The 27,669-nt window shown below is 59.1% G+C and overlaps 1 protein-coding gene across 3 annotated transcripts; it reads right to left on the reverse strand.

Annotated features, from left to right (window-relative positions):
- Window positions 1-3,298: 3,298 nt before the first annotated feature.
- Window positions 3,299-27,581, reverse strand: SDC1 (syndecan 1). 3 transcript variants are annotated; one of them, XM_027624050.2, is made up of 5 exons: window positions 27,213-27,581; window positions 8,226-8,307; window positions 6,805-7,283; window positions 5,606-5,732; window positions 3,299-5,453 (listed from the first exon to the last, which is right to left on the reverse strand). In XM_027624050.2, the coding sequence occupies exons 1-5, from the start codon at window positions 27,276-27,278 to the stop codon at window positions 5,284-5,286; spliced, it is 924 nt and encodes a 307-aa protein (XP_027479851.1). In that variant the 5' UTR covers window positions 27,279-27,581; the 3' UTR covers window positions 3,299-5,283. The 3 variants fall into 3 exon arrangements, with proteins under 3 accessions (XP_027479851.1, XP_027479850.1, XP_027479852.1); XM_027624049.2 differs by lacking the exon at window positions 27,213-27,581 and adding an exon at window positions 25,727-25,987; XM_027624051.2 differs by lacking the exon at window positions 27,213-27,581 and adding an exon at window positions 25,755-25,986.
- Window positions 27,582-27,669: the final 88 nt, after the last annotated feature.

Here is a 27,669-nt window from a genome sequence, read left to right on the forward strand (position 1 = left end):
TTGTGTGTGAAGCCGGTTTGTCCTTTTTGACTGCTGAGTAGCATTTCACGGTATGAATGTTATCAGTTTATTCATCCATTGTCCTGTCTGGGGGTTGTTTCCACACTTGGGCTATGGTGAATGAAGCTTCCAGCACACACACGCGCGCTCATTCTACTTGGATTATATGGAAGGCATATGTTTCTCTTCAATAGATATTGCTCCAAAGGGCTCAGACCCATGGGCTCGCTCTCCAGCCACACGCCTCCCCACGCCCCCCCCCACTATCGTCCATCTCTAATGTCAGCCTTTGTGGTGGGTGTGGTGGTGTCTTGCGCTGTGAATAAGCTTCTAAAGACGACTTGACTTTCAGAGCAATACAGCAGCACCAGGTGGCTCCAATGAGCGCCCCAAAGGCAGACCCCCTCTTTGCAGTGAGCCCATGCGTCATGCTGGATCATAATAAAGCGCCTGCCCTCAGGAGGCACCCAGGATAGCAGGATGCCACTGTGGAAGCAAATCCCTCGGTGACATGGTGAGAGGTGCCCGAAGCTAAGGGGCATGGAGGACACAGGGCCTCTCCCTAGAGCTGTGGGCCCAGGCTCGAAGTGAAGCAGGTGTGTGATAGCAGGGCTCACTTAGGGGTGCGTTTGCCCTCACACCCACATTCAGAGTGGGTGTAGAGCTGGCAAGGCTCAAGGATGGCCCGGGGTGACAGGGTGCAATGGTGTTGGGGAGTGGGAGGAGGCCAGGTAAGGGCGGTGCCCACGGCCAGGCAGGGCTGGCGGGATCCCAAGCCCCTCGAGGGTCCCGTGGCTCAGGACCCTCTCCTCCAGCTCCTGCCCCCACAACTCCAGGAACCAGCGCCCCCCTCTTCCAAGGCAGCCCGCCCTCCTTGCTCCTCTGCCTTGCTCTCCAGGCTGGAGAGGGGCAGGACGGCGTACGGTTGATGGGGAGAGAGGAGGACACGGTGCCCTGGAGGTGGGAGCACGGCCCCACACTCCTCTCTGCACGGGGGCCCCCTGCGGACCCATTTCCCCAGATGCTGCTTGGGGTCCACCTACCAACAATGCCTAGCCTGTCCCTCCTGCCGCCCGTTACCCTGCCCCCACCCTGTGACGGGCCGGCCCAGAGGACAACCTCAGACTCCACTGGAGAAGCGCACCTGGGGGAGGGCAAGGTGACGCCCAGCGAAGTGGGGGCAGGCCTCACAGGTTCTGCCAGTTCTCCCTCCGAACCAGCTCTCAAAGCCAGCCCGTCCTCCCCATCTCTCTACTGTCCCAGGCCTCGGCCCCAAATCCCTCTACAATTCCCAGAGCTGCTCCTCAGAGACCCTCAGAGAAGTTGCACGTGACTTCCTGCCACATCCCCGCGTCACCTCTCCCCACACCTGCTTTCATCCAACGGCAACACCAAGTCTCCCGAGTCCCTGCTTTTAGCCAAAGCCGTGCCTTCCACCCGGAATGCCTCCCCCTGACCCCACCCCCCAGCCCCCTGTCTGAGAGACCTCTGTCCTTCGAGACCCAGTTCCAATGCCACCTCCGGGCACCTCCCCTGACCCCAGCGCCACGCGGGGTTGGGTGCCCACCTTCCCCCACCAGCCCACACCGAGCCCTGGGACCGCGACACCCCTGAGAGCAACACTGCACATCTTTGCTGGAAGTGCAAGCACAGGGTGAGCCGTGAGCTGGAGAAAAACCTGAGAGGCAAACAAGGCAGAAAGTGCCATTTAAAGCAGAAACGGGCTTAAAGGAAGAAAGCAACACCATCGATGTAAGAGAAGATGGTTCATTAGTTTAGAAAATAGCTCGAAAGCACTCTTGGTAGGAAATTCCAAGAGTGCCCCATCCCCACACAATGCCCGGACACATGGCCAGGCGACAGGGCCAGGCGCGCAGGGGCTCGATGGAAAGGTGAGGAGAAAAGGAAATAGCGGTCAAGTGCTCCATCCCCAGGAGTGGGGAGGGAGAGTCTTGGGAAAGCAGAAAAGAGGGGAGAAAGCAGGTCAAGCTCGTGGAGGGTAGGGCAGCAAGCTGAGGCCTGAGAAGGAAGAGGTAGAGAAATTCCTTGAGGCCGGGTGACTGAGGAACTTGGAGACGCCGTGTAACCCCTTCACACTGCAGTTTTCTCCCTCTTAGGCTCCCTGTAAAGCCGGCTTTATGACACCTTCCTGCACCACCCTGTACCGGTGGTGCCCTCGGGTCGGGGTGACCCCGGCAGGGGCTCAGAGCAGGGAGGGCAAGAGAAGCTCTGGGCAGTGGCACAGCTTTGCCCTTCGGAGAGGACAGGAGTGGGTGGCCCGGGACACTGGGTCCTGGAACCTTGCAGGTCCCACGTGGAAGGGTCATCAGCCCTCCTGGGTCCTAGTGTCGCCTCAGTGGGGGCACAGCCGGCTGTGGGCTCAGGAGCCAGGCTGCCTGCTTCCGAAGCCCAGCTCCCCTGCTCACGGGCTTGCAATTGTGAGAAGCTGCTTCCTCCCTGGGCCAGTTTTTGTCTGCGAAGCGGGCATGACAACAGTAGCGCAGTCTCAGAGACCGGTTAGGAGACGTGGGTAGTGGAGAGATAATCCAGGGGTGGTGTCCAGCAGCATCTGGCCCACAGTGAACTCAGTCAGAGTAGGAAGTTGCCTGTTCTACAACCGAACCTTCACTGTCCAGACCGGGGCTGGCAGAAAACAGGCATTCAGGGTTTTTGATGTTGAACAAATGAATGAGCTAAGGACTGTCTCAGCCTCCAAACCCAGGGCCGGAGGGGCGGGTGCCAAGGGCCCCAGGCAGAGAGACCTGCTACGGAGGGGCGGCTGAGGGGCCGGGTGGGCGTCAGCAGCCTGGATGGGACTCTGAGTAAGGGGAGGGCAGCCAGATGTCCTTAGAACACTAGGGCTCCTACAGTGCATTACACGTTTTCAACCTCCAAAATTTTCAGTCGTTTTTCCTTAACATGTAGACATTTGTAGGCTTTTGGCACTTGAGACCGGCTGCTGGTGGGCTTTCAGGAGTTGCAGGGTGATGGGCACACAGAGTAGCTAGCAAACTTTGAGTTGGTAGGGAGCTCTCACAAGGTAGGGAATGATCTAGAAGGACAGCAAGAAGGACGGGCTGGGCAGGAGACAGACCGAGAGCCCTGGGGGGAGGTGAGATGACAAAGGCCAGACCCAGGGCAGAGGGGCACACAGCCCTCCCTTACAGCACAGGGCCCGGCCCTAATCCCGCTGCTCCTCACCAACCGACAGCGCAGGCCAGAGCCAGGCACCCTCCAAGAAGAGGACAGGGGAGGGCACGGCCAGGCCAAGAAGAGACTCAACCACCACCACAGCCCAAAATGACAAGTGCCGTTTATTACAGTTACACAAAAGGGCCTAGCCACAGGCTCGGCGCCATCCCAGGGATGAGCAGAGATGAGCAGTCACGGACCCCTTCCCCACCCTTCTCCCCACACCCCCCCTCCCCAGTCACGTCCAGTCACACGCTCCAGGCAGAAAGTCCCAGTATTGAACACAGAGCACAGGTGCCCTTCGCTTGGCGGTGCATCGCTCTGCGTCACGACGGCCCCCCGCCTGGAACGGCCAACAGAGCGGCTGTAAAGGTCAAATTAAATAGGCAAGCACAGGGGCTCCCAGGAGGGCTCGGCCGGGGGCCTCGGGTCCTAGCAAATGTGTGAGGGGAGGTCCGTCCAAGGTGTCTGAGAGGCAGGCCGCCGGGGGGCCAGTGGTGTCCGCCGAGGCTGGGCTGAGCCACCACAGCCTCTCCAGCCGATGAGGAGACAGTGCTTCGAGCTTGGCAACACAGAAATTTCTATCAGGCCTTCTATAACCTTGGCTGAACCTGCTGACCTTCAGAAGAATTTTAGCAAAGACAAAAAAAAAAAAAAAAAACGAAAAGCAAACCAACCAGAGGGACTCCGATCCCAGAATCTCATCTCTTGGGAAAGATAAAGGCACAGAGTTCTTGGCCAAGTTTTCCCAATATCATCTCTGTTTAGAGAAAGAGCTGGTCACGTCCACACGACCAGCACAGACAGAAGCAGCAAAGGGCAGGAGAGTTTGCGTGACTACTTTATATTAAAGTTTATTACATTTGGAAAATCTACTGTACAGGGAAAAACCCATTGGATTAAGTAGAGTTTTGCCAAAAGCAAAAGACTATCACTCTTTGGAACATTCCTGATTCCAGCCCAGGGCAGGGCCACCGGAGCGAATTGAAGGTGAACCTGGTCCTGCGTGGAATGGCTCCGTGCCAGGTGTGTGCCCAGGCCCCTCACGTCACCTTCTGGAAGAAAATGTCCCCCAGAGACATTTTCTGGGGCACCCAAGGCAGGGCTCGGTCTACGGGAGACTCTCTGGGCCCACTGCCCCGTCTCCCGCCCCACAGTCCTCTCTCCTTGGTCCCTGGCCAGAGGTGCCAGGATTCCATTCTCCCATAGCTCCTCTGCTTTACAGCAGCCTGGCCACGGCGGCGGCCCCATGGCCACGGCCACGGGCACCGCTGCTCCAGCGGCGACTGCCCGTGGGCAGCCGGGATCAGCCAGCCCAGCCCCGGGGCCACCCGGCAGACCTTCCATACCCTGTTGCACACATGAGTGACAAACTCAGAGACAACACACAAACTAGGCCTATATGTTGGCTTCCAGATTTGGTTCTCCTAGTTTAAAAACAAAACAAACAAACAAACAAAAAAAAACAAGTCTGAACCCTGATGCTGTCTCCTCGCTGTAGATTAGGGGAAGCAAGACGGGGGTAACCTAATCAATTTACTTAACTTACCTCAGGAGTAACAAAGTCTACTGGGCTACGAACAGAGAAACTAGAGGAAACATGTGCAAAAACAAGTTGATATCTAAAGGAGACCCCCCACCCCCCACCCCCCCGCAAAACAATGTGAATCCGATGGAGCTCTGAACGCCTCTCCCCGCCCCTCGGGGATGGAAACGCCCCCAGATCAGGGGTCTCCGCCAGCAAGTGCGACAGATGTGCCAGCCCCCAGCCAGCGGCCCCATCCAGGGCCAAAGCGGCAGGGTCCCCTTCCCCTCCAGATTTGGGCCTGGGGAGGGGCTGCTCCAGGTTGGAGAAACGGAGTCAGGAGATGCCAGGTGCTGGCTGTGGTGGAAGGGTCACGCGCGAGAAAGCCCCTGCGCCCAAGTGTTCAGGCAGAAGTCAGAGAAGCAGCGTCGAGAGCCCCCAGTGCGCCCCGGGGGTCCGCGGGCAGGGCGCTGGGGGGCTGCCATGGAGGCAGGGCCTGCAGTTCTTCATGGAAGAGGCAAGCGGGGGCCTAGCAAGTGGCAGGGGGAGGAGGGGCATGGTCCCCGTCAAGCATAGAACTCCTCCTGCTTGCTGGGCTTCTGGTAGGCTCCACCGTTGGCTTGTTTTGGCTCCTCCAAGGAGTAGCTGCCCTCGTCCTTCTTCTTCATCCGGTACAGCATGAAACCCACCAGGCACACGGCAAAGATGAGCCCCACGAGGCCTCCAGCGATGACTCCTGTGCGGGGCAGGGAGGCCGGCTCAGCGTGGGGCTCCCGGGGTTAAGCAGCAGTCTCCCCCCACACCAGGCGGGGCCCCCAAGGCGGCCGTGGTCAGCCCCGCTCCAGAGACAAATACAGCCCCCCTCCCGCCCACTCGAGAGACACTCACCTCCCAGCACTTCCTTCCTGTCCAGGAGGCCCTGTGAGGCCTCGTGGTCCACTGGGGGCTGATTGCGCTGGTCAGGCTCCACCGCTGTCCCGGCCATGTTCTCCCCAGACAGGTCGAAGGTGAAGTCCTACGGGGCGGGGGGGGGGGGGGGGGGGGGGGGGGGGGGGGGGGGGGGGGGCGGGGCAGGGACGGTCTTAGGCTGGGGTGGGCCTCTGCCGGCAGCAGCATCCAGTTTTATTTCCAAACCCAGAAGCAGCTTGGGCCTCCCTTGTCACCACCGCCACCAGCTCAGACGCACCTAACACAGACCTCCTGGACCCCCAAAGCCAGGCACCTCTCATCCTATCACACCAGGCCCTGGACTGTGGCAGAGATACCACATCAAGTGATACAAGGCACATGTATTTATATGAAAACAGATAGGGGGACACCTGGGTGGCTCAGTCGGTTAAGTGTCTGCCTTCGGCTCAGGTCATGATCTCAGGGTCCTGGGATTGAACCCCGCATCGGGCTCCCTGCTCCGCGGGGAGTCTGCTTCTCCCTCTCTCTCTGCGCCTGCCCCCCCCACTTGCACGTGCCTGCGCACTCTCTCTCTCTGACAAATGAAAGCCTTTAAAAGAAAAGAAATACACTCATTTTAATGTAAAGTGTAAAATTACCATGACTATAAGATAGAAAGTTAGACCAGGTAGAACTTTTATACTTGCTTGCTTAAGTTTGGGAAGCCCTCTTGCAGGCGATCTTGAAGAACTTTTTTTTTTTTCAAGATTTTATTCATTTGACAGAGAGAGAGCACAAGCAGGGGGAGCAGCAGGCAGAGGGAGAAGCAGACTGCCCCCTCAGCAAGGAGCCCAACACCGGACTCAATGCCAGGACCCTGGGATCATGACCTGAGCAGAAGATGAGCAGAAGGCAGACACTCAACCGACTGAGCCACCCAGGCGCCCTTGAAGGACTCTTTTGCTCTGGTCTCCTATTTAGTCTGCCCTGCTCTGGGCTCGGCCCTGGAGGCAGGGGGAAGGTGGGACCTCGTGACCCTGTGTTCATGGTGGGGGAGGCGGCGTGCTTACAGGACACGGGGTTCGGTGTGCCCAATGACCAAGCCGGTGCCCCCCAGCGCCAGGCACTATGCTTTCCCAGGCAGCGGCAGCTACCCCGAGTGGAAGGAAACACAGACGACTGCAGCAGGGGGCCCTCACCTGCTCCCCAGAGCCCTCCCCTACTGGGAGCTGAGTGGAGACTCCATCTTCCGTGGCCCTCTCGGTGGCAGAAGGACCTCTGGCCTCCACACTGGGAGTGTGAGGGTCAAGCTGGCTGGGTCCCGCCGGAGCCGAGGGCTCATGGTGCCCAGGCTGCATGTCCCTGTGGGGATGGGAGGTGGCCGGGCCCTGGGCTGTGGTGGCTCTCGCTGTCGATGGCCGATGAGTGGTTGGGTGCGGAGTGGTCTCACTGGGTGGGTGGGCGGCCTCCTTCTCCTGGTTGGTGAAGCCAGGCTCCACCTCGGCCACGAGCACTGCCTCTCCCTCCCCGGGTGCCTCTCCTGTGGGCAGGTCGGAGGTGGAGGTGGTGGTGCTGCCTGCACTGGTGGGCTCTGGAGCTGTGGGCACGGCCGTCAGAAGCGCCACGTCCTTCCAGGCGGACGGGGTCTGCTGTGACAAGGTGATATCTTGCAGAGCACCTGGAGGCCCAGAAGCAGAGCTTGTTGGAGCGGGGAAGGCCCAGAACATCTAGACGGGCCAAGCTCATGTGGTGAGCAAGGCCTGCACGAAGACCTGCACTCTGCTCCCGGGCCAGCATTGCAAACTCTTTCGTGCGAAGCTGTTTCCCCAGGGGACAACTAGAGGCGGCGAAACTCCGCTTTGGAAAACGGACAAAGAAAGTTGCCCTTTGCTGCTGCACGTGCCTGGGGAGAGCGTGGTCTCGGGAGCCAAGACACAGCAAGGCCGTCTGGGAAGGAACATTCCCAGTAGCTGCTGAAGCCCGCTCCCTGGGTGGGGGCATTCTCGGGAGCCCGAATGCCTTGTCCCCGGTACACACACCTCTCCGGCCCCCTCCCTGTTCACCTGCCCTCCCCACAGAAAGGCCCAGCACACCCAAGACAGAGGCCGTGTCCTACCTTCCAGCTCCCAGGCCCCTATCTCGGCCACTTTCCCCACGGATGGTCAGAACCCTCTTCCAAAATCCTGCTCAAGAGCACCTCCTCTGGGAGGCCTCCCTGATCACCTCCCACTCAAGGACTTCACTCCCCCAGGGAAAGGGGAAATAGGAGAAGATAAGGGAACATTTATGGAAGATCTACACCCCACCCGGCTCTGTGTTACCTTACAGCTCCCAACAATCTTACGATGTCAAGATATATTCCCATTTTACAGATGAAGAAATAGAGGCCCAGAGAAGTCCACCTTTCCAAAGTTTGCCTGGGGAGTTAGTAGAATATGAGCCCGTCTTTCTGCAGTGGACAGCCCCCGGGGCCTCCTGAAACCACAACATTCACTCCCCCAACCCATACATGCCTTCTTCTTGCAGCGTGGACCCATTCTCTTTCCTACCATTACCCTCCAGACCCAGCCAGGGGGGCTGCCTGACTGCCATCTTGGGGGAGGCCCTCATGTCAGCTCACCTGCACCAGAGCCGGAGAAGTTGTCAGAGTCATCCCCAGAGCCATCCTGATCTTCGGGGGGCACATTTGTGGCCACAATTTGCTGGAAAAGGATCAGAAAAGGGTATGAGGGGAGGCTTGGCCAAGGCCCTGCTACTCTGGGGTCCCTGTCCTAGACAGCTGGGTGAGCTCCCCCACCACACACACACAGCACAGTGAATAAACCTGTGTGTGTGGCTCCGGGACCCCCAGCTTGGGGCAGCCCTCTGGTCCCCCCCCATACCCCCAAATGCTATGATGACACAGCCCTGCACCAGGTGGTGGGGGTGCAAAAACACACCAGAGGGAGCAGGGCTCTTGCCCCAAGAAATTCAGTCTGGTAAGGGAGCCCCAGACCTCTTAGAAGAGCAGCAGAAGACGCCATTACTGGGAACAGAGACTGTGGCCGCAATGGGACCCTGTCAGCTCACCCGACACTGAAAATCAGGTCCTAGGGCCATTGGCCAGGGAGCTTCAGGATCCAAGACTGGGGTTTTCTAGAGCCCCAGGAACAATCCCCCAGTGACCTGACTCCAGAGAGGTGCTCTCCAGGCATGCTGGGCACCAGGGTACAGACATCAAGGGCCCCACAGGGGGAGAGGTCAGGGATGGGCGAGGGATATGCCCACACAGGACAGCCCAGGCCTGACCACCGTGTTCCTTCCCATACCTGGCCTGTTATCTCATCTACAGGAAGGACTGGGCCCAGGCCCCCTTGGGGAAGGAAGGACAGAGTGCCCATTAGGCTGGGGACAAATGAGACTGATCTCGAAGAGACCCTGCACTCAGGAGGCACCGACAAACGGTCTAGGGGCCTGACAGCGACCTGTGTGCAAACGGCTGTCCCAGAACCCTGCCTGCCCGGTGCAGCTTGGAGCGGCTGCAGAGGCCAGAGGCGGGAGCTGCACCTGCCAAACTAGTGAGCTGGCCCGGGAGGAGGCAAGTCTCAGCACACACAGCCAAGCAGGCTACACAGAAGCCTGCAGCAGGGCGATGTGGGGGTGTGGAGGGCTCCCCAGTGCTAGTTCCAGAACGTCAGTTGAATGGAAGACCCAAGAGCCAAGTGGCAGGAACCGTAGCGATGAGTGTCCTGTTCGGCAACAAGTGAGTTCGTGACACACCCATCTCTAGAAGGCCCGGATGTCAGGGGCCCAAACAAAACACGAACAAAGAGAGCAACATAGCTCAGAGCACACGGGGTTAGAGACCCCTGACCTTGGCCACTTACTAGCTGAGTGGCCCTGGGGACAACACTTAACCTCTTAAGGCCTCAGTCTCTCCATCTGTAAAATGGGGACAGTAGTAATATCTCCGTTCCAGGCCTGTTGCAAAAACTCCCTGAGGTTATGCACCGACAGCAGCCGCTGCGGTAACTCGGGGAGTGAGAGCTGCTCAGCATGGGTACCGGGCTTCGGGTGCCTGCTGGGAAGAGGTGGGATGGAGGTGGTGGGGTTTCAAGGAGAGGCAGGACGGAGCCAGGTCACAGGAGACCCAAGGCTGGGCTCCAGGGTGTGAGGCCTCCTCAGCCCAAGAGGCCTCACTGGGTCCTGGCCACAGGCCACGGAGTTTCACTCGAGTGGAGCAGAGCAGGGAGGGGACAGACAAGACCTCTGGGCTCGTGAGGCTGCCTGGGGCAGAGCTGGACCAGGTGGAGGCTCCGCATCCAGGGGCTCAGGTCAGAGGGAAGCTTCCGACACGTGTGGAAACCACCAGGCTAGAAATACCACTGAGCTTCCTCTGCAAGTACAAAACCCAAACGCTACCTCTCCCCCTACCCCCAGGAAAAAGGTTCTGGCCCCAGAAGGGCCCGTCTGGGCTCTCGTGGCCCATGCACATGAACTGGCTTCGTCCCTGTCCTCCCCCTGCACCTCAGGCCACATCCTGCCTACACTGTACCCAGGCGGTGCTTCCAACACCTGTCCCGTCTCCACAGAGCTTCGAAGCTGCCCCTCACCGCCCCCAAGCCTGTGTACCCTTCAGACGCAAAGAATACTGCTCACCAGGCAGGCAGAGAGTGGGGACCCCCGCCCCAACACACTCCCATCCCAGGCCCACAGGGCATCTTGGCAGGGGGCGGGGGGGGGGGGAGACACAAGCATTCAGAGGACACCCACCCACCCACACTCCCTGAGATCCCACTTCCCCTCACCCAATGCTTCTGCCCGCCCTCACCGTTCCCAAGGAGGCCCTAGGAGATGAGCAGAGCACCTCCCCCAATGCACTGCCTCCGTCCCTTGGTCCCTTGGAGAGGATGCTCAACACGGAGCAGGTCAGGGCTCCAGCCAGAGCAGCCTCCGCGGCACCGACCTGAGAGCCAAATCCTCCAGAAGCAGCCAGAGTCTGGGGCCCAGGCCCTATTTCACAGGTGAGGGGAGGCAGACACCGAGGAGGCCCAGCCTCTCACCTACCCCGAGAAGCCCCAACAGGTTAGCAGTTTCCCAAGAATGGGGCCTCTTTCATCACCAGATAAGACTGTGAATCTGCCCAGTCCCTAAAAACAATTTGTTCCCTCACCTCTGCTCAGCTTATCCCTGTGCGATCTTGTTTACACAACAAGCTCTTAAGCAAACGCTTTCTCTGCTGAAACCAGCTCCCTGGCCTCGGGGCAGCCCCTCCCCTCTCAGGGCTGGGTCTCCAGCCAGAGAAGGGCTGCAGTGACCTCCAGATCCCCTCCGGCCTGAACCTTAGTGAGGGAGGGCCTCAACTCCCTGGGGAGGAAATCAGCAGAAACTGCTGAGTCTGAACTTGAATCACTAGTACCAGATGACTGGCATTGTGGGGTGAGACTTCCGGTTTCACTTAGGCAGCTGTGCTAAGAGCCTGTGGTCAGCTGCCCCCACGGCCTCCTGCAGGGCTCTCCACAGCCTTGCCTCTGCCCTGGGTCCCTCGGAGACCACCACGTGGCCACAGCTCAGGGCTGCTTGGGGACAGGTTGGCCCAGCGTGGAACCTACTTCAAGCAGCCTGGGAAGGTAGAGGCAGGCCAGTTCACACCTTGAATGGGGCTCTTTAACCTCTGCAGAGTCCCAGAAGCTCAGCTTTTCATCTAACACCCCAAACCCTTATAGTAAGATCTAAACATTTGCACATTCGGTTTGCTCAAAGTAAGGGCCAATTTGCCGCAGAGCCTTTAGGAACCCACCGGCCTAAAGGGCCAAAGCCTGGTTTGGCTCCAGTGGAGGGCGGGGGTCGTGGGGCAGACACATGGAGGCTGGGGGACAGGGAGTATGAGATAAGCTTAGCCCATCTCCATCTCGGCCACACCCGAGCTGCGTGGGAAGGACTGAGCGAGGGGACCCGGGGCCGGGGCTCCAGCAGAGCAGGGAAGAAACTGTGAGAAACTGAGGCATTCTCGCACACTGGAAGCACTTTCTATCCCTTTCCACCTTTACCCTTCTATTTGAGGAAGGCAGGCCTGAGATTAGCATCTGGCACAGATGAGGAACTGAGACAGACAAGGTGAGGGACTTGCCCAAGGCCACGGGACGTGGGTGCACGTGCTCCCCTCACCTACCTAGCTCCCCATCCCCAGCTCCGAAAGACCCCCTGGCTGACCCATCTGGTTTAAGGTGCCTGTCTGTGCTTCCGCAGCACATGCGCAGACACCAGTCTTGTTGACGCAGCCGCCGGCCCCGGAGCCCCGGAGCCCCGGGATGAGAGTGTCGCAGAGAAAGAATTCCTGATCCCTACCCCAGCAGCTGAGGGGACCGAGGTGCCAGCCCCCACCTCACAGCTGCCGAGGGCTGGGAGTCTGCATCGGGCTGCTGCCGGCCATTCCCAAGAACAGATCGGGAGCCTGTGGGCAGAGGGCTGGCGGAGGAGCCTCAAGGAGGCAGAGCCTCGAGCCAAGCCCAGCAAGCTCCCACCCTGCACTGGCCATAGACAGGGCCACTCTCCTGGGCAACCTCCATCCGAGCAGCCCCCTCACGCTGGCTGGCCGAGAGGCCCGAGGCCGTGTGGCCCGAGGCCGTGTGGCAGCATCCTTCCAAGACATCTCGGGGACAAGAGCTCCATGGTAGGGTCACAAGTCAGGATAGTGAGGGGACATTTCAGAGAGGTTCAGTTGAGGATGGCAGACCCAGGGGCTTCTAACTCCAGACTAATGGAAGAGGCTGCCTGTCCACCTGCTTCCTAGACTCTTGCCACCCCATCAGCTGCAGCCAACAGGTCCAAAGACCTGTGGTTTCCAACCTACACCCTGAGTCACTCACCGTGTGTCACCTGCTGCCTGACTTAAGTGATGGGTAAAGCACGGATCGTTTAGAAAGCATTACTGAGTTCACAGGACTGTGTTACTCTCTCAACCAACACACTGCTAAAAGTACAATATCGTGTAAGGAGGTCACAGACTGATAATAAACAGGGTCCTTGACATCAAAACTCAGGGGATCACCACCTAGGGGCTTTGGAGAGAAAAGACATGGTCTGGTCTGGTCCTAGCAAGCTCCCAGGGCACACAGCCAGGAATCCCACTTCAGGCTTCCAAAAGGGTGGCTGGGGCACAGAGGGTGACTTTCCAGGGGACACTGAGGCTGGGCCTTGAAACCCCCCAGGCAGACCTGGAGAGAATAAGACAATGCTCAGCCCCAAGTCACTAGCCTCGGCAACACTGGGAACCTCAGGAGTGTGGCAGGCTTACACGCCCAGCAGGGAGGAAGGTTTAGGTATCTGTTGATCGTTATTTGTCCCAGTGGGACGACAAAGCCTGGGCTGCTGTGGTAGGAGACAAGTCACTGAATCCACAGCCCTCCTAGTCTAGAGGAAAGCCAAAGATAAAGGGGCTGGCCACAGCTTTTCCTAAGCAGCCAGCCTTGGTGCTGGCTCTAGGGCTGTTGACCGGAGGGGCCCTCAAGCTGCTCCAGGAGCCCAGCTGTGGGGTCAAAAGGCAGGTGGGCCCCAAAGACATGCCAGGACAAATACCTATCATTCCCACCCACTGAGATCCTACGAGGCAGCAGACATTCTCAGGAGGGTTAAGAGATTCATATTTTCTTTAGAAATTTTTACACCCTCAGTTTCTTGGTCAGATCTATGGAACTAAGGGAAATAGGTTGATTCCCTGCCCCAACACATACACACACCCCTAGAGTTCATAACTCTTGGGGCCTGAGGACTCAGAATCCAGGCTTTACCCCCACCTATGCATCAAGATGCCAAACTGACCAAAGGGGACATTCAAACCATCGCCTTTGCCCAGGCCAGGGGCTCTCTTCCTCAGGGTCCCTGTAAATCTCCAGGAGACAATCAGATATGAAGTCTTCTGAGCTCCATCCCTGAGGCTGATTGAGTGGGTCTGGGGCAAAGGCGTTGAAAAAAGCCCCCGATCCTGTAGGTGGGATGCAGACTATACTTGGAGAACACTCATCTGGACAGGAAAACATCTAGCCCGGAGTTGCCCAGAACCTGGGCGCTGGGGGAGGCAAACCCCTACAAAGGTCCCAAGACCCTCACTCAGGTCGTGTTCAAGGAAGAGGTACCAAATAGCAACAGAGCCCCATAAACAAGCCCTAGTGGCAAAGGGATCCAAGATGGCTCTGGAACATTCTCTGCATTTCTGATGCATCCACTCTGCAAACAATACACCACAGCGCCTGCCTGGTCTGCAAAAGAGCCTCACCGGGGAGCAGAGGAAACCCTGACCTTCCAGAGGCATGGGCCCTCCAACTGCTAGCAACAAGCAGCAGGGTACAAAGCTGAGCCTCCGTCCAGCCTGCCCTGCCTGCCCAGGGCTGCAGGACCTCCGTGGTATCTCAGGCCTGAGGCACTGACCTGGCAGCAGGAGCGGGGTAGGGGAACAGGGGCTGCAGAGCTTCACTGCAGTCTTCCTGGGGCATCTGCCTGCCTGACGGGGGCGGTGGGGTGGGGGATGGAGTGGGTGACGGGGGGGGGGGATGGAGTGGGTGATGGTGGGGGGCGGGGGCACGGGGCAGGGAAGAGAATGTTGCAGAACACGCAGCCCCACCCTGCGGCTCACCCAACACCCTAGCACCCTAAGGCAGTGGGGTTTGTGACTGCTTTCCTCGTCTGGGGCACCGTTTGACCCCCCCCCTCCTTTAGCCCTGGCTAACATGGCCTAAGCACGGACCCAAGGAGCCAGGCAGGTCAAACCCAAAGCATCCTGGATCCAGGGTCTCAGGGAAAGGACCCGAGCCAGAGCTGGCGGGGCAAAGAGCCTGAGCAGGGTGGCTGTCCCGGGGCACGTCTAGTTCTGCTCCCTTGCTGGGGGACCTGCGCAGCAATCTGCCTCTCTCAGACAACAGAAGGGGCTTGGCTAAAGTACCCGAAACTCCCTTAGTGCTCTGACGGGCTAGGTTGGCATGTGGGAGCAGCAGCCCCAGCTCCTTGTCAGTGGGGCCGGAGCGGTACAGGGGTGTCATGGTGGCCGCAGACAGCCACGCGGGGTAGAGGGAGGGGCAGGACTACAGGCCAGGGCCCAGGAAGACACGGGGCTCCCTCCTGCCCCAGGCTACCCGAGTGGTGGCAGATAAATCCCTTTTTCTCCGGAGGCTTCCTTCCTAACTTGGGAGCTGCCAGGGAGACGTGCTTACGACACCGAGAGGCACCGATCTCCCAGCTTTGGCCTCAAGACCCTGAAATCTCTCCCACTGAAGACACTCCCAGGAGGCGGGGGCCCCACCAGTGCCTCGGAGCCGCCTCAGCATTTCCGGCCTGACAGGCACAGTGATTTATCAGCTCAGTGTCTCTCTACCAGAACCCAGTCAAGCTGGGACTCGCAGAGGGCGTGATGGGCCTGGCCCGGGGCACAGCAGCTGGGTGACAGGGGACTTATCCTGCCCTCACCCTGAGCAGCCATGAGGACCCCAGGGCCCCCAACCCCCATCAGCACTTCCACTGGGAGGAGCACCTTTCAGGGTACCACCCTCCCCCATCTTCACACACACAACCCACCTGAGCTGTCCCCACACTGCCACTCGGACACAGGCCTCACCGTGTGGGTGACTCCAGGACAGGGCCGGGGTGCAGGGCGGCATCCATACCAGGCTCAAAAGCCCCTCCGCAGTAGCACCTCCCACCACACTAAATGTTGGCCTTTCCAGATGGGAAACCTGAAGTCAAGGTCGCAGAGCCCTTGGCCCTGGCCCATTCTGCCTATGTCAAGTACCCAGAGAGGACAAGGCTGCCTTGAGGGAGGGAGGATCCTGGCAGCCAGGGCCAGGCCCGATGCCCAAGCCAGGTCAGGGCTGCCACCAGCAACCCCATACCCACCCCTCCCCAGAGCTGGCGCCCGCCTCACAGCCCACGTGCTGGGACTCGTCTCAGAACGGGCCCAACTGAGGGCTGGGTGTGGGGCCGCAGAGCTGGAAGACCAGTTCCTCAGCTTCCACCCCCCACGCCCCCACCCGCGAGCGCCCTGGGCTGGGCACTGAGCAAGGCCGTGCAGCCTGGCCCGGCCAGCCTTTGTGGCCAGGGCTGCCCTGGGAGCCAGATAAGGGCTGGCCAGGGGAAAGTGACCAAACCCAACACCAGGAAAACCTGGTTGTAGCCTGGGCTCTGTTCCCAACTACTGGATGACCTTGGAAAAGATACCATTTCCAGTTCCCCATCTGTCCAATGAGTGACGGCAATGGGGCTCCTAGTTCCCAGTCTATGGCTGGGAAGTCAAGGCCGGGCCTTGAGGGGCAGCCAGGTGCAGCGGCCACAGCAGACGCCCCCCCTCCAAGGGGTGCACCACAAACACGGTGCTCGGTGGGGGGAGGACCCACCGTGGCTAGTGGGGAGAAGGGCTCTTGATCACAGGGACTGGGGGTCATTGCTCTCAGCTTCCCAAGAAGGGTTATGGCCTAGGCAGGATGCTGGAGATGTTCTAAATCAGTGGGACTCTGGGATGGCAACTGGCAAACCCAAGAGGACAGAGGGAGCAGCTGAGGCCTCCAGAGCCTTGTCCCTCCCCAGCCCTGGCTATCCCAATAAGACAGCTAAGACCAGAAGCTCAGTGCAGGGTTCCCCAGAGCCCTCCCAGGGGCCCCTTGCACTCCTCTCTAGCTGACTAACCTCCAGATTCCACCAGGCTTGGGGGCCTGACACCTCTGGCACATGGGCTTCTAGAGACACCCTCCCCCTGCTCTGTCTAAATAAAGTATCCTCAAGTTTCACAGAAGCAGAAACTTGTAGCTTTTGACACACCTGCAACCAGTCAGGGTTCCAGCTGTGTATGCAGGGAGGGTGAGCTCTTCATCACCCAAATTTACCCAATCAATGTCCCTGCAGTTGCAGAGTATCCCCACTAAAATGCCTCTGGGAAGGCTAGCGGGTGCTAGTCACTCTCACTAGAGTATAAAGCAGCTCTATACAGGGGAGGGGCTCATGCTGGAAGTGGGGCACTGTGGGTGGGTAGGAGCTATGGAGGATGGGAAAGGATTACAAAAGAGAGGCTGGGCGATGCCAAGAGCAAATTTTTTAACCTGTGTCAGAATATGGTTGCCAGCCAACCCCATACCCAAGAAAGACTAACTTCCCTTTGTTCCCACTTTGGAGCTACAGATGTACAGGGCTTCTCCTCCCACATGCAGAAGAACGGGCTAGCCTGGGAACCTGCCTCTGGGATAAAGTACAATTCAGACTGATTAGGCACTGAGGCTGCTAGAAGCCCAGACAAAGACACAGGAAGGGCAGTGTCGTTGAAGGAGTCCCCTGGGGGTACCATGGCAGAGTGAAACTGGGAGTTTGGGGCCTAAAGCAGCTGAAGGGAGACTGTGGATGCAGCCCCAGGTCTTAGGAGCTCAGAGGCACCCAGGAGGGGGAGAGTAGCCCTAACTCCATGCCCAGGGTTCAGGGATAAGTCAGGGGTGCAGGAAGAACCTCAGGCTTTAACCTGGGCTGGGGCTTACTCGAAAAACAGAAATACCCAAATTAGGCCCTAGGGGAAAAAAATTAGTTATCACAGTGAATATTTATTGTGTACTCTGTGCCAGGCACTAATCTAAGCACTTTAGCTGAATTAATTAATCCTCACAATAACCTTAGATTCTAGGACCATATCCACCCTCCAGATAAAGAAACTGAGGCAAAGCAGACAAGATGTTAGTCCCAGGGCACACAGTCAATAAAGCGCCAAGGAGAGGGTTTGCAACCAGGCAATCCAGCAGGCACGCCGTCAGCCACCCTTCGGTGAGGACCACGTGGCTCTCTTACCCTCAGGAAGAGCCTTCAGTTCCATGGGAGGTGGCAAAGGGGAAAGTGCAGAAGGAAGGACCACAGAAGTGGGGCCCTCCCTCCACCCCAACATCCTGCAGCCCAGCCCAGCTCCTTCTCCTGGGCGACCTTCAGTCTGCAGTTCTGGGGACAAGCCACTGTCACCCCTGCCCCAGTCTGCTCAGCTGGCCTGAGCCCCTGCCCAGGGGCCCTGGTGTCCGGCCTCCTCCCACCGCCCACCAGCCCAGCCCACACCTCCTCGGGGTCAGGAGCTGGCCCCTGGCAGAGGCTCAGGCAGAGGCGAGCGGAGTCTGGCCTGCCAGTGAAGGTTCCAATTTCTGAGAAGGGGCAAAAGCCCTGTTTTCAGACCCTATGATATCAGCACACTGGAGTAAGACCAGCCAGCCACTCACATGAAGTGACGACATGCCCAGGCCAGGTCTGTACTCCTTCCCCCAGTCACAGCCACCAGGGGCTCTCCCCAGGGGACCCCCTACACAGAGTCAGCCCCCAAGCTCCCCCAGACTTACTCCTCTGAGCCCAGGCAAGGCAGAGGCTCTCACTCATGCCACATACATTACTTCCTGGGATCTTGTCCAAAGCCCTCTGTGGCAGACAAAAACCCCCAACTCACAGAAGAGGAAACTGAGGCTTAGGGGCAGGTGAAGAAACATGCCTGAGGTACCCCCTAGGTAACTCCATGTCCGGTGCTCTTCCCAGGCTCCACAGGACACCTCTCCCTGCTCCAGTCCCCGGGGACACTCACCTATACCCACTAGCCCACCAGTTATAGAGCCCACCTGGCCTGCCCGGTCCCACAGCTTCAGGACCCCAGAACCTACTCCAAAAAATAGGCAGACCTAAGCAATCAGACTCAGGCTGTTGCCGTCACACTGGGAGGAAAGGTGGACCAGGGTGTCCCCTGGATGCCCAGCCCCTGGGTAGGGGTCTCGAAGAATGGCCCTGTTTCGCAGCGGGTTGGGGTGGGGGGGTTAGTGAGGTCACAGGTTCTCTGCTCCTCACACAATTGCCAAGACCAGGACCCAGACCTCAGGGCCTTCCCAGGACCTTACAACAACCAGGATGACCCCAGGAAAACGTGGCAACTATGCTCCTCCCCCAGACCCCCAGAGTGCCTGTGGGAGGCAGGTAGAGGACACAGGGGCAGAGTCTGAGAAGCTCCCTTTGCCGAGGTGTGCCCATTCTCCTAGCCTGGCCCACTGCCAGCTGGGAGGTCCTGCTGCCCCGAGAGTCCCTGCACGGCACCCTGGAGGAGGTGCAGTCCCCACAGACGGCAGCACCGCGCCCCAGCAGTTCTCTCTGGGAGAAGGCGGAGTGACGTCAGCCTCTGCCACAGTCTCAGAGGTTCCCAAAACACCCGCAGCCTGCGGCCCTGCGAGCCCAAACCTGATCACATATCCGTCGGGGACACTCCCCAGAGATGGGACTCCAAGGCCCCAGACCGTCTCCCGGGCAGCAGGGATGCTGACAAGCCACGGGGAGAAGAGCCAGTGCTGCCGACACAGTCCAGGCCCCAAGCAGGCAGGCGAGGCCCCGGGCACCAGCGGCCACCATGGTGCAGGTGGCCTGGAGACAGCAGTCCTCAAGTCCCCCAGGGCCATGCTGGGTCTGGGGTAGACAAGCGCACCTTGGCCCTGCAGAAGGTCCCTCCTCGCCTCCCCACATTCCACCCACCCAGGGCCAGGGGACCCCAACGAGGGCCGGCATGGACACAGAAAGTGCCAGGCAGCCCTAAGTGGGAAAGACGGTGAATTCAACATCGTTGTGGCGGGACAGGTCTCTTTAACACCGCTGGAGATCCGCGGTGCCCATGGACACTCCCAGAGCAGGACTGGCCACTCCCACTGCCCCCATCAGGGCACCACCTCCCCAGATACTTCCCACGGCCAGAAAATGACCTGCGAGCTGAGGTCTGAGCTCCTGATTAGAAACTGCTGAGGGATTCTGGGATGAACCCTGTCTCAGTGAATGACCTTTACTGTCCCGGCCCCTCTGGCCTGTCTGCACGGGCCAACCCTCCTGTCTGGTCCCAGTCACAGCCACCCTCCCTTGCATGTGCCCCCGGACCAGGCGTGGACTGCTCCCCACCTACACAGGGCTACGTACACGGCAGGTGCCCAGGCTCTGGGCTTTAGACCTGGTCAAGCCAGGGAGGGCTCAGGCCCCTCAAGGAGTGAGGCAGCCGAAGCGGAGGGAGGTCCTGCCCAGACGCTCACCAGTCCTGTGACACAGCAGGACATCACAAACACCCCAAGGCAGGATGGTCACCTTGGTTTCTTTGCCCCCTCCCCCCATTTCACAGATGGGCTCACTGAGGCCAAGACAGGCCCTGGCACAAAGCCACTCAGCAGCAAAGAGGAGGGGCTGGGGCTGGAGGCCATGCAACAGAGCCTTAGTCAGCCCCGCTGGGCTGCTCCCCACCCCATGCCTGGCACTAGTGGGCTCACGGTCAAGACTGGTTGGGCCAGTCACCATGACTGTAGGCCTGGCACTGTGACTCAGCTGACAAGCGGAGCGGTAAACATGCCCGCCTGCCCCACTGCCCCAACCTGCCCGACATGGCTTCCGTTCCTGCTGCTGAGCGGTCCGGACCCGGGGCACGTGGCCAGGATGCCTGGGTGTGTGCAGAGAGCCAAGCCTGACCTTGCCCAGGGTCCCCTGTCCACTTTTGGTTCCCACACTGAGCTCTAAGTCCCCCTCCTCCAAGCAGCCCGCCCTGCCCTCTGCCCCCACAGGTGACTCCTCAGGCAGTGAGTGTCCCTTCAAGGCCCCAGAAGAATAACAGCAGAGGATCCTAAGCCCCTGCCAAGTCCCCCTCCCCAGGACAAGGCCTCTCTGCAACCACGTGGCCATCAGAGCTGAAGAAGGGGACGGAGACACCCCGAGCAGATGAGAGAACCAAGGCACAGAGAGGCAAAGACCTGCGCAGGCCAGTCAGGGGCGAAGGCGGGACTCGTAGGAAGGACAGGGGTCCTGGCCGCCCTTCTCTGTAGGAAGAACTCCCAAAGACTTCTAACGCCCGCGATGGGGGAGCGTCAGAGCTGCAGCTGAAGACGGAAAAGTCCGCCGGAAAAGGAGAGAGAGAGAGGAAGAGCACTTGCTGGCTTCTGAAGAGGAAGCTGCAGACAGGTGGGAACCAGGTGCCCCCCGAAGCAGACCAGCAGGAAGGCCCAACAGGGAAACAGAGGCAGGACCCCCCAAGCAAAGCTCAGGTGCAGCTGCAACCCACGCTGCGGGTCCACCACACACACACACACACACACACAGAGAGAGAGAGAGAGAGAGAGAGTCTGGTGAGGCTGCACCCCTCAGGTGAGTCACGAGGCCAGAGGAGAAGTAGCCTCTACATATGAGCAGGCAGCCCTTGGAGCCACAGACAAACGCCAGGAGGAAAGAGACCCCCAAGGAGCTCCAGAGGCAGAAAGGGGTGCATCTGGAAGCCTCCAAGTTCATGAGTCACAGGAACCACTGGGCAGACAACAGAGTGGAGGAATAGGTCCAGCCACCAGCCTTCCACTCTTCTGACCCCGTGGCCCCAAGCCCCAAGGATGCCCACTGCGCTCCCCTCCCCCATAAGCCTGCCTCCACGCACCTGTGCCCCTCCAGACCCCCTGGCTCCCCAAACCTGCACAGCAGGACAGGAAGCTGGACACTTTCCAGAGGAAGCTTAGCGCACCTTCCCTCAGGCCACCCCCCATCACCGGCTCACTCCTCTGGGCCCCAGAGCACTGAGCTGACTGGGTTCCCCTGTCTCAGGCCCAGAAATACAGGGGATCTTCTAGAGCCTACTCCCCACCCAATGTAAGCTTCGTGAGGACAGGCCGAAGCAGTGCCATCAGCCTCCCAGAGGCTGTACGGGACGCTCCTGTGTCTCCTGGATTGGAAGTCACACAGTTACTGAGGTGACCCGGGCGCAGGTCTTGCCTTTGGGGCCTCAAACGGGCCTCCCTTGTGTTGAGGGATACGTGCCTGCCCTCCCTCGGCACCATCAGGGCACTCCCGGCCGGCTCAGAGGGAGGTTCCAGAAGGCACACTCCCATCTAAAGCCCCACGTCTGCTGGAGCAGCTGAGAGAGAAATGACACCGTGCTGAGTCTGTTCCAGGAGCAGGATCCTGGCGCCAAAGGCCTTCTTTCCACAGACTCCCTTAATCCCGTTCCTTCTCTCTAGACACACTTAGGCAAGCCCTCGGGGTGGGGGGCGGAGGCGGGGGACGGGGGGGGGGGGGGGGGGGGGGGGGGGGGGGGCTTTCAACCCAAGCCTCCAAAATGGGTTGTTGAAAAGAAGGAAGAAATCAGGAAATCGTTTGTTCTGTAAAACTAGCAGGGCTCCAGGACCAGAAATCACTGAATGCCCAGTTCGCACAGGGCTGCTCCTACGGCAAGAGAGCGGGAGGGGGCCAGCAGGGGAACCCAGCACGAGAGCCAGGAGTCCTGGGTATCTGGTCATCTGGCTGGTACCACGGTGCCTGCCTCCCAAGCTTAAAAACGGTTCTACCAATTCCGAAAATGTCTCCCCCATGCCTAAGACGAAAGTCAAGGGAGACTGCTTCCCCGGGGGACACTCACCCCATCAGGCCACTTTGCACCAAGCCAAGGACATATGGCCCCTGCACTGGCATCAGACCTGGGAGCATGTCCTACCCTCCTCTCATGGGTCCCACTGTTTCCTGACCTAGGCTCTGTCCCTGAACCATCAGGTGAACCCAACCCAAGCCGAGGATGCTAGCCAATGCTCAGGCCAGCTCAGCCCAGCTCACTGCCCCCTCCCCATCCAAAACATGCACACCCATGGTTCTCTGGGATGGAACAGCAAAGACCCACAGGGCCTCGCAAGTTTCAGGCAGCCTCCTATACTGGGCTTCGCTGCGGAGACTTGAGAGTCCATCAATTCATTCATGCCATACACATATGCCCCCACACAGGTACAAATCCTGGTTCTTCCACATCGGCCCCTTAGAGGGGCTCACCGCTATAGGCCTCAACCACAAAAGGAGGGCAATGACATATCTCATAAAGGTTTGGGGTAAAGATGAAATAAGAATGTAAGGAGGGCGCCTGGGTGGCTCAGATGGTTAAGCGTCTGCCTTCGGCTCAGGTCATGATCCCAGCCAGGGTCCTGGGATCGAGTCCCGCATCGGGCTCCCTGCTTCTTGGGAGCCTGCTTCTCCCTCTGCTTCTCTCTCTCTCTCTCCCTCTCTCTCTCTCTCTCCTCCTCTGTCTCTCATGAATAAATAAATAAAATCTTTAAAAAAAAAAAAAAGAATGTAAGGAAAGCCCTGAGCGCTCGACAGCAGGCACTCAATCAAAGGGACCTGTAATTCTATCGTTAGCTCCCTTTTTCTCTGGCACTTTCACTTCCGAACACTTTCAAGCGCTCATTATGAAATGAATATGCAAATGACAGAAAGAGGACAAGGAAAACAGGTACGGTGTCCGCTTTTCAGAGGACATCAAGACTTGGCCGTGAAGTGACTCACTCAAGATTACATGGTAAATCAGTGGCAGGGTTGAGACTCGGTCCTGGGCCTCTACTTAATCCAAAGCGGTTTCTGGCCTGCCCAACAGTATGGGTGCACTAAGAAAGATGCACTTCGATCCAGATAAAACATGGTGAAGAGATGGAGACGGGACCCATGCTGAGAACGAGGGCCCTTCCAGTTAAGATTTATAGCGACTTAGCCTCACCAGGTCCAGGCTACCTGTGACTAGAGTGAGTCACTTACAACTCAAGCCAGATGGAGGAACTCAGAACACAGGGGTCATCAGGTGCCTCCTCCCAGAGGTTGTTTACACCTGTTCCCCGAGGGAGCCTGTACGCACTTCCCTTGACAGCCTGTTATTCTGGGTACTATCGGGGATACTGCAGAGGTCCCCGCTGGGTCCACAAAGGCACAAACTGCACTTGTCACAGATCATGAACATTACTCACAAGCGAAACTCTCACTCAGCACTGAAAACTCACGTCTCAGAAATCGTTCTCAAAAATCTGATTAGTGTCTTAGCTGCTGGAGAAAAGTGCAAGTTAGAACTGAGCAGAAAAGCTGCTTGCTACACTTCGGCCCACAGCTATCAGAGCTGGAGGGAAAAAAAGAGCAAGCCAGAATTCAAAACGTACCAACCCGGGGGCACCATGCACAAGGGGCAAAGTGGTCTTTGTAGTTCAACAGACCCAGGAGTTTAAATGCCTAACGTAACACAGTGACAACAGTGAGGACCCCGGCATCCCCAGATTAGATTATGTTTCATAGTCCTTCTTGTTAATAAAGAAAGGAAAAGAAATACTGCAGAGTCCTGCCCAAAGTAAGAATACTTTTGAGGTTAATATGGATTCTCAGCTCACTAAGAAAACCTGGATACCAAGGATACCTCATTCCCAAGGGATTTCAGAATCCAAAATTCTGCAGTAGGAAACAGTCCTCTATAAAATACTACAAAATTCAAGCTTTTCACTAATTCTTTCCAGGCCTCTCTTCTTTCTCATCCCTCTCCCCACCAGCCTCGGTTAATAAGGTTTTATTGGAACCCACCATGAGCCACAGGTAGAGACTTAAACCAGCTCCACCCTCCCTGTGGTGCTGAAGCCAGGAGTGACATCACCTCGAGAAGGCTCTGAGCCCAGGAGGAGGAGGAGGCAGTTAGTGCCTCCCCCACCCCCCACCCACCTCGGCCAGGCCTTTGGGAAATGTCTCTACTAGCCCCCATAATTAGGGCAAAAAAAAAGATTTTATTGCCTTTTCAAGAAAGAGAAAAGGGGAAAGAGAGCAAAACAGCAAATAACTACTCCAGAACAAGCAATTTTTCTGGCATGGAATAAACAAAAGACCACGGGAAACACACACACACACACACACACACACACAGAAACCTTTTTAGACAAACCTGTTCTTGTCTCTTGGGAGTGGTTTCAAGCAACCTTCTGCCCTAGCAGCCTTCCTTTGCCCATTCAAAGTCAGGTGCCCAGGATCACGCCCTACCTCACTGGTCCCCAGGGGGGTTCTGACCTGCTTCCCACTGGGACCAAAGTGAACCCTGAGAGAGGACCAGATTTCTGCAACCTGTAGACACCTCCTCCTATTTCAGGCAAACCCCATTGCCTTATTTCTTTTAGGAAGGGGGGAGGGGAGGGTACTTTATGCCACTTTATGTCCCCAGTTTTAACCCAACATGGACACCCACTGTAAGAGGAAAAAGGCAGGGCCGGGAAAGAGAAAACAAACTACACTTCATAAAAAAAAAAGGAAAACCTGAGCTCCAAGCCAAGGTCTGACTCCAAAGCTTAGTGCTTTCAGGCTCCACTCAGCCACCCCCTCCAGGAAGCCCTTCCACCACCATATTCTAATGAGACTCCCTCCTTCCTCCTTTCCCCCTTGAGACTCAACTGCCTCCCAGTCCTGTCTCCCTCTGTAATGTGTCAAAGTTTCTAGGCAAGATATAATGCCTCCTACTGCAGCATCTAACCTTACCCAGTACACAGGAAACCCCGGGAAACACGGGCTACAGAGAACCTCCCATCCCATCTGCCTCTGCCATGTCAACAGGCACGCTGGGATGCCAGCCCATGAGAATGCCAGCCTCCACCAAGGCGGGCAAAAGAACCACCACCCCGCATTTCTCTGATTCTGCTGGAACTAGGTGGAGAACCCCACCTCAGCAGTCTCTGCTGAGGCCCAATCTTGGGCCTGGAAAGAGTGCAGCAGTCAGGTAAGGCCACATAGGCCACGGCAGTAAGCCACACACCTCCACTCTCTTCTCGGCGTATTAACTCGATTCAAGGCACAATCTGAGTCCCACAGAAGCCTGCAACCCTAAAGAGAGAAGCCAGAGGGGCGCCTGGGTGGCTCAGTCGTTAAGCGTCTGCCTTCCACTGGGGTCATGGTCCCAGGGTCCTGGGATCAAGCCCCACATAAGGCTCCCCACTCCACGGGAAGCCTGCTTCTCCCTCTCCCACTCCCCCTGCTTGTGTTCCCTCTCTCACTGTGTCTCTCTCTGTCAAATAAAATGTTAAAAAAAAAAAAAAGAAAAGAAAGAAAGAAACCAGATGCCAACTTCTTGGACCTGAAAGCCAGGACTGCACTGGAGATGGAGCTCAGAAATCCTATCAGTCCCCACGGCTCGCCAAGATTTGGCACCCTCCGCCCCCCACCTCCAACTCATCAGCAATTCAAGAGGCATCAGGGACCCTGTTCTGGACTTCAAAATACTTCCAGACACAACAGTCGCCTGTAAAGCAGGGAGGGCACTTCACAGAAGAGCCTGGAAAACACCTCACCTGAGCCAGGCCCTATAAACTACCCCACAGCTCTCAATACCTGGTAGGTTCTATTATTGCAGACGGACCTGCTTCCAGACGGTCGGCATTGCTGAGACTTGTGCAGATGCCACATTATCAGGGGGAGACCCGGCACCTTCCCCCGACCCCCGGCCGCGATTCTTCTCTGCCCACGTGCCTCCCTAACCAAGAGCTAGGGAAGTCGAGCGGTCCAGATGTGGTGGCGAGAGACCGCCACTTCCGGAAGGCGAAGAGCCCCCTCGCTCCGTCCGCACCTCCCCTCTCCAGCCCCGGGGATGGCCGACCCAGCCCGCGGGGAGGGCCCCGGGACTCTGGCAGCGGGCGTGGGGGCTGGGGGTGGACGTGGACACCCGGCGGCCAGCGCTGACACCTGGCGGCCGCCCAGGTCCCGCCCGGCCCACGGCAGGGCCGGCGCTGCGGGGCGGTTCCCAGGAAAGGGTTACAGGGGCCGAGAACAAAGCGCCCCATTGGGGAAGGCGGGCTAGCGGACGGCGGCGGGGGCGGGAGATCACTTTCTGGGGGCCCTCGGGATGCTCTTTGTCGGCCAAGTCCCTCTTTAAAGGGGGACCCACCCCTCGCCAAAGGTGGACGCTGGAGTCCTACCCAAAGGCCTCCTCCCCCAGCCATGGGCTCCGCATTTGTCCCTCTTTCCCCCCGGCTCCACTGGGCGGGCCAAGGGACCCGCCTTCCCTCCGCGCGGCTCCAGCACAAAGCCAGGCCGGGGGAGGGGAAGAGCCATTCCGGGGTCCACTCGCGTGGAAGCCGCAGCCCGCGCCGGCCGTGCCCCGCCCCGCACGCGCCCCTTCGCGGGCAGCACAACTTCAGCAGCCCCAAAGTTGGGTTCCTACGGGGCTCCGGTGTTCGGGGGCCAACTTCCCGGAACCTCCCGCTGCCAGCTCGGCCCGGCTCCCTTAGGGCAGCCGACGCGAAGCCGAGGGCCCCACCTCCGCCGCCCACCGCGACCCCCGCGCAGCCCTGGCCCGAGCTCCTCTGCCAACGCGTCGGCCCCGCAGCTCCCAAACTTGCCTCCGCCGAAGGGGCCGGGCGCCCGGGCTCGGCGCGTCTGCTTTAAATTAGGGTCTGCGGGCGGGGCGTTGTGGCCGCGATCACTGCATCTTCCCGGGTCTCCGGCGGGGACCCCGGCCGCTGCGGTGCCTGGGGTGACCGGAGGGGAGCCGGCGACCCCGGGCGCCGCCGCAGGCTGGCGGGCTCCGACGCATGTGGAGCGGGTTCACATAATTGAGCGCGGGGCCCCGGCGCAGGCTCCTCTCCGTGGGGCGCCCGCGCCCCCGGCCCTTAGCGGCGGAACCCGCGCGGCGCCCACCGACGGCGGAAGCAATTGAGGCGGGAGCCCTGGTTTCGCGGTCACGGTCCCCGGCCCGCCGGGCTAGCGCGGGAAGGCAAGTCCCCGCTTCCCCTCCCCCTCCACGTGCCGCGGGCGGCATCGGCGGGTCTGCAAGCACCGGCTTCCCGCCGCTCCCTGCCCGGCCCCGGGCCGCACTCACCGGGAGAGCCGGCTGCAGGCGCAGCCCCAGCGCGCAGAACCAGAGCCAGAGCGCCACGCGCCTCATGCTGCCCGGACCGGCGGCGGGAGCGCGGCAGGCTGCGGGGATCGGGGCGGTGCCGCGCGGCACGGACTGCGCGGGGCTCCTGGCCGGCTCCGCGGGGTCGTTGCGCTCCGCACCCTCCGGCGATGCCCCGCGCGCAGCTGTCTACGGCGAGGGCTGCGGGACCCGCCGGCTACAGTCCGCTCTCTACCGCTGGATTCCTCTCCGCTCGGCTCCGCTCGGCTCCGCTCGGCTCCCGCCCGCACCACTCCCGCCGAGCTCCGCCTTATCATAAACCCACAGGCCCTTAGTCCTTGCGAAAACTAGCCCCCCACCCCCAGCTCGCCAGGTCTCCCGGCCAGCCCCAGTCCCCACCCCCTAGGACCCCGCCCCCTGAGCCACCCAGCGCGGCCCC

The sequence above is a fragment of the Zalophus californianus genome, chromosome 8, assembly GCF_009762305.2.
Source record: "Zalophus californianus isolate mZalCal1 chromosome 8, mZalCal1.pri.v2, whole genome shotgun sequence".
Classification (NCBI taxonomy): domain Eukaryota; kingdom Metazoa; phylum Chordata; class Mammalia; order Carnivora; family Otariidae; genus Zalophus; species Zalophus californianus.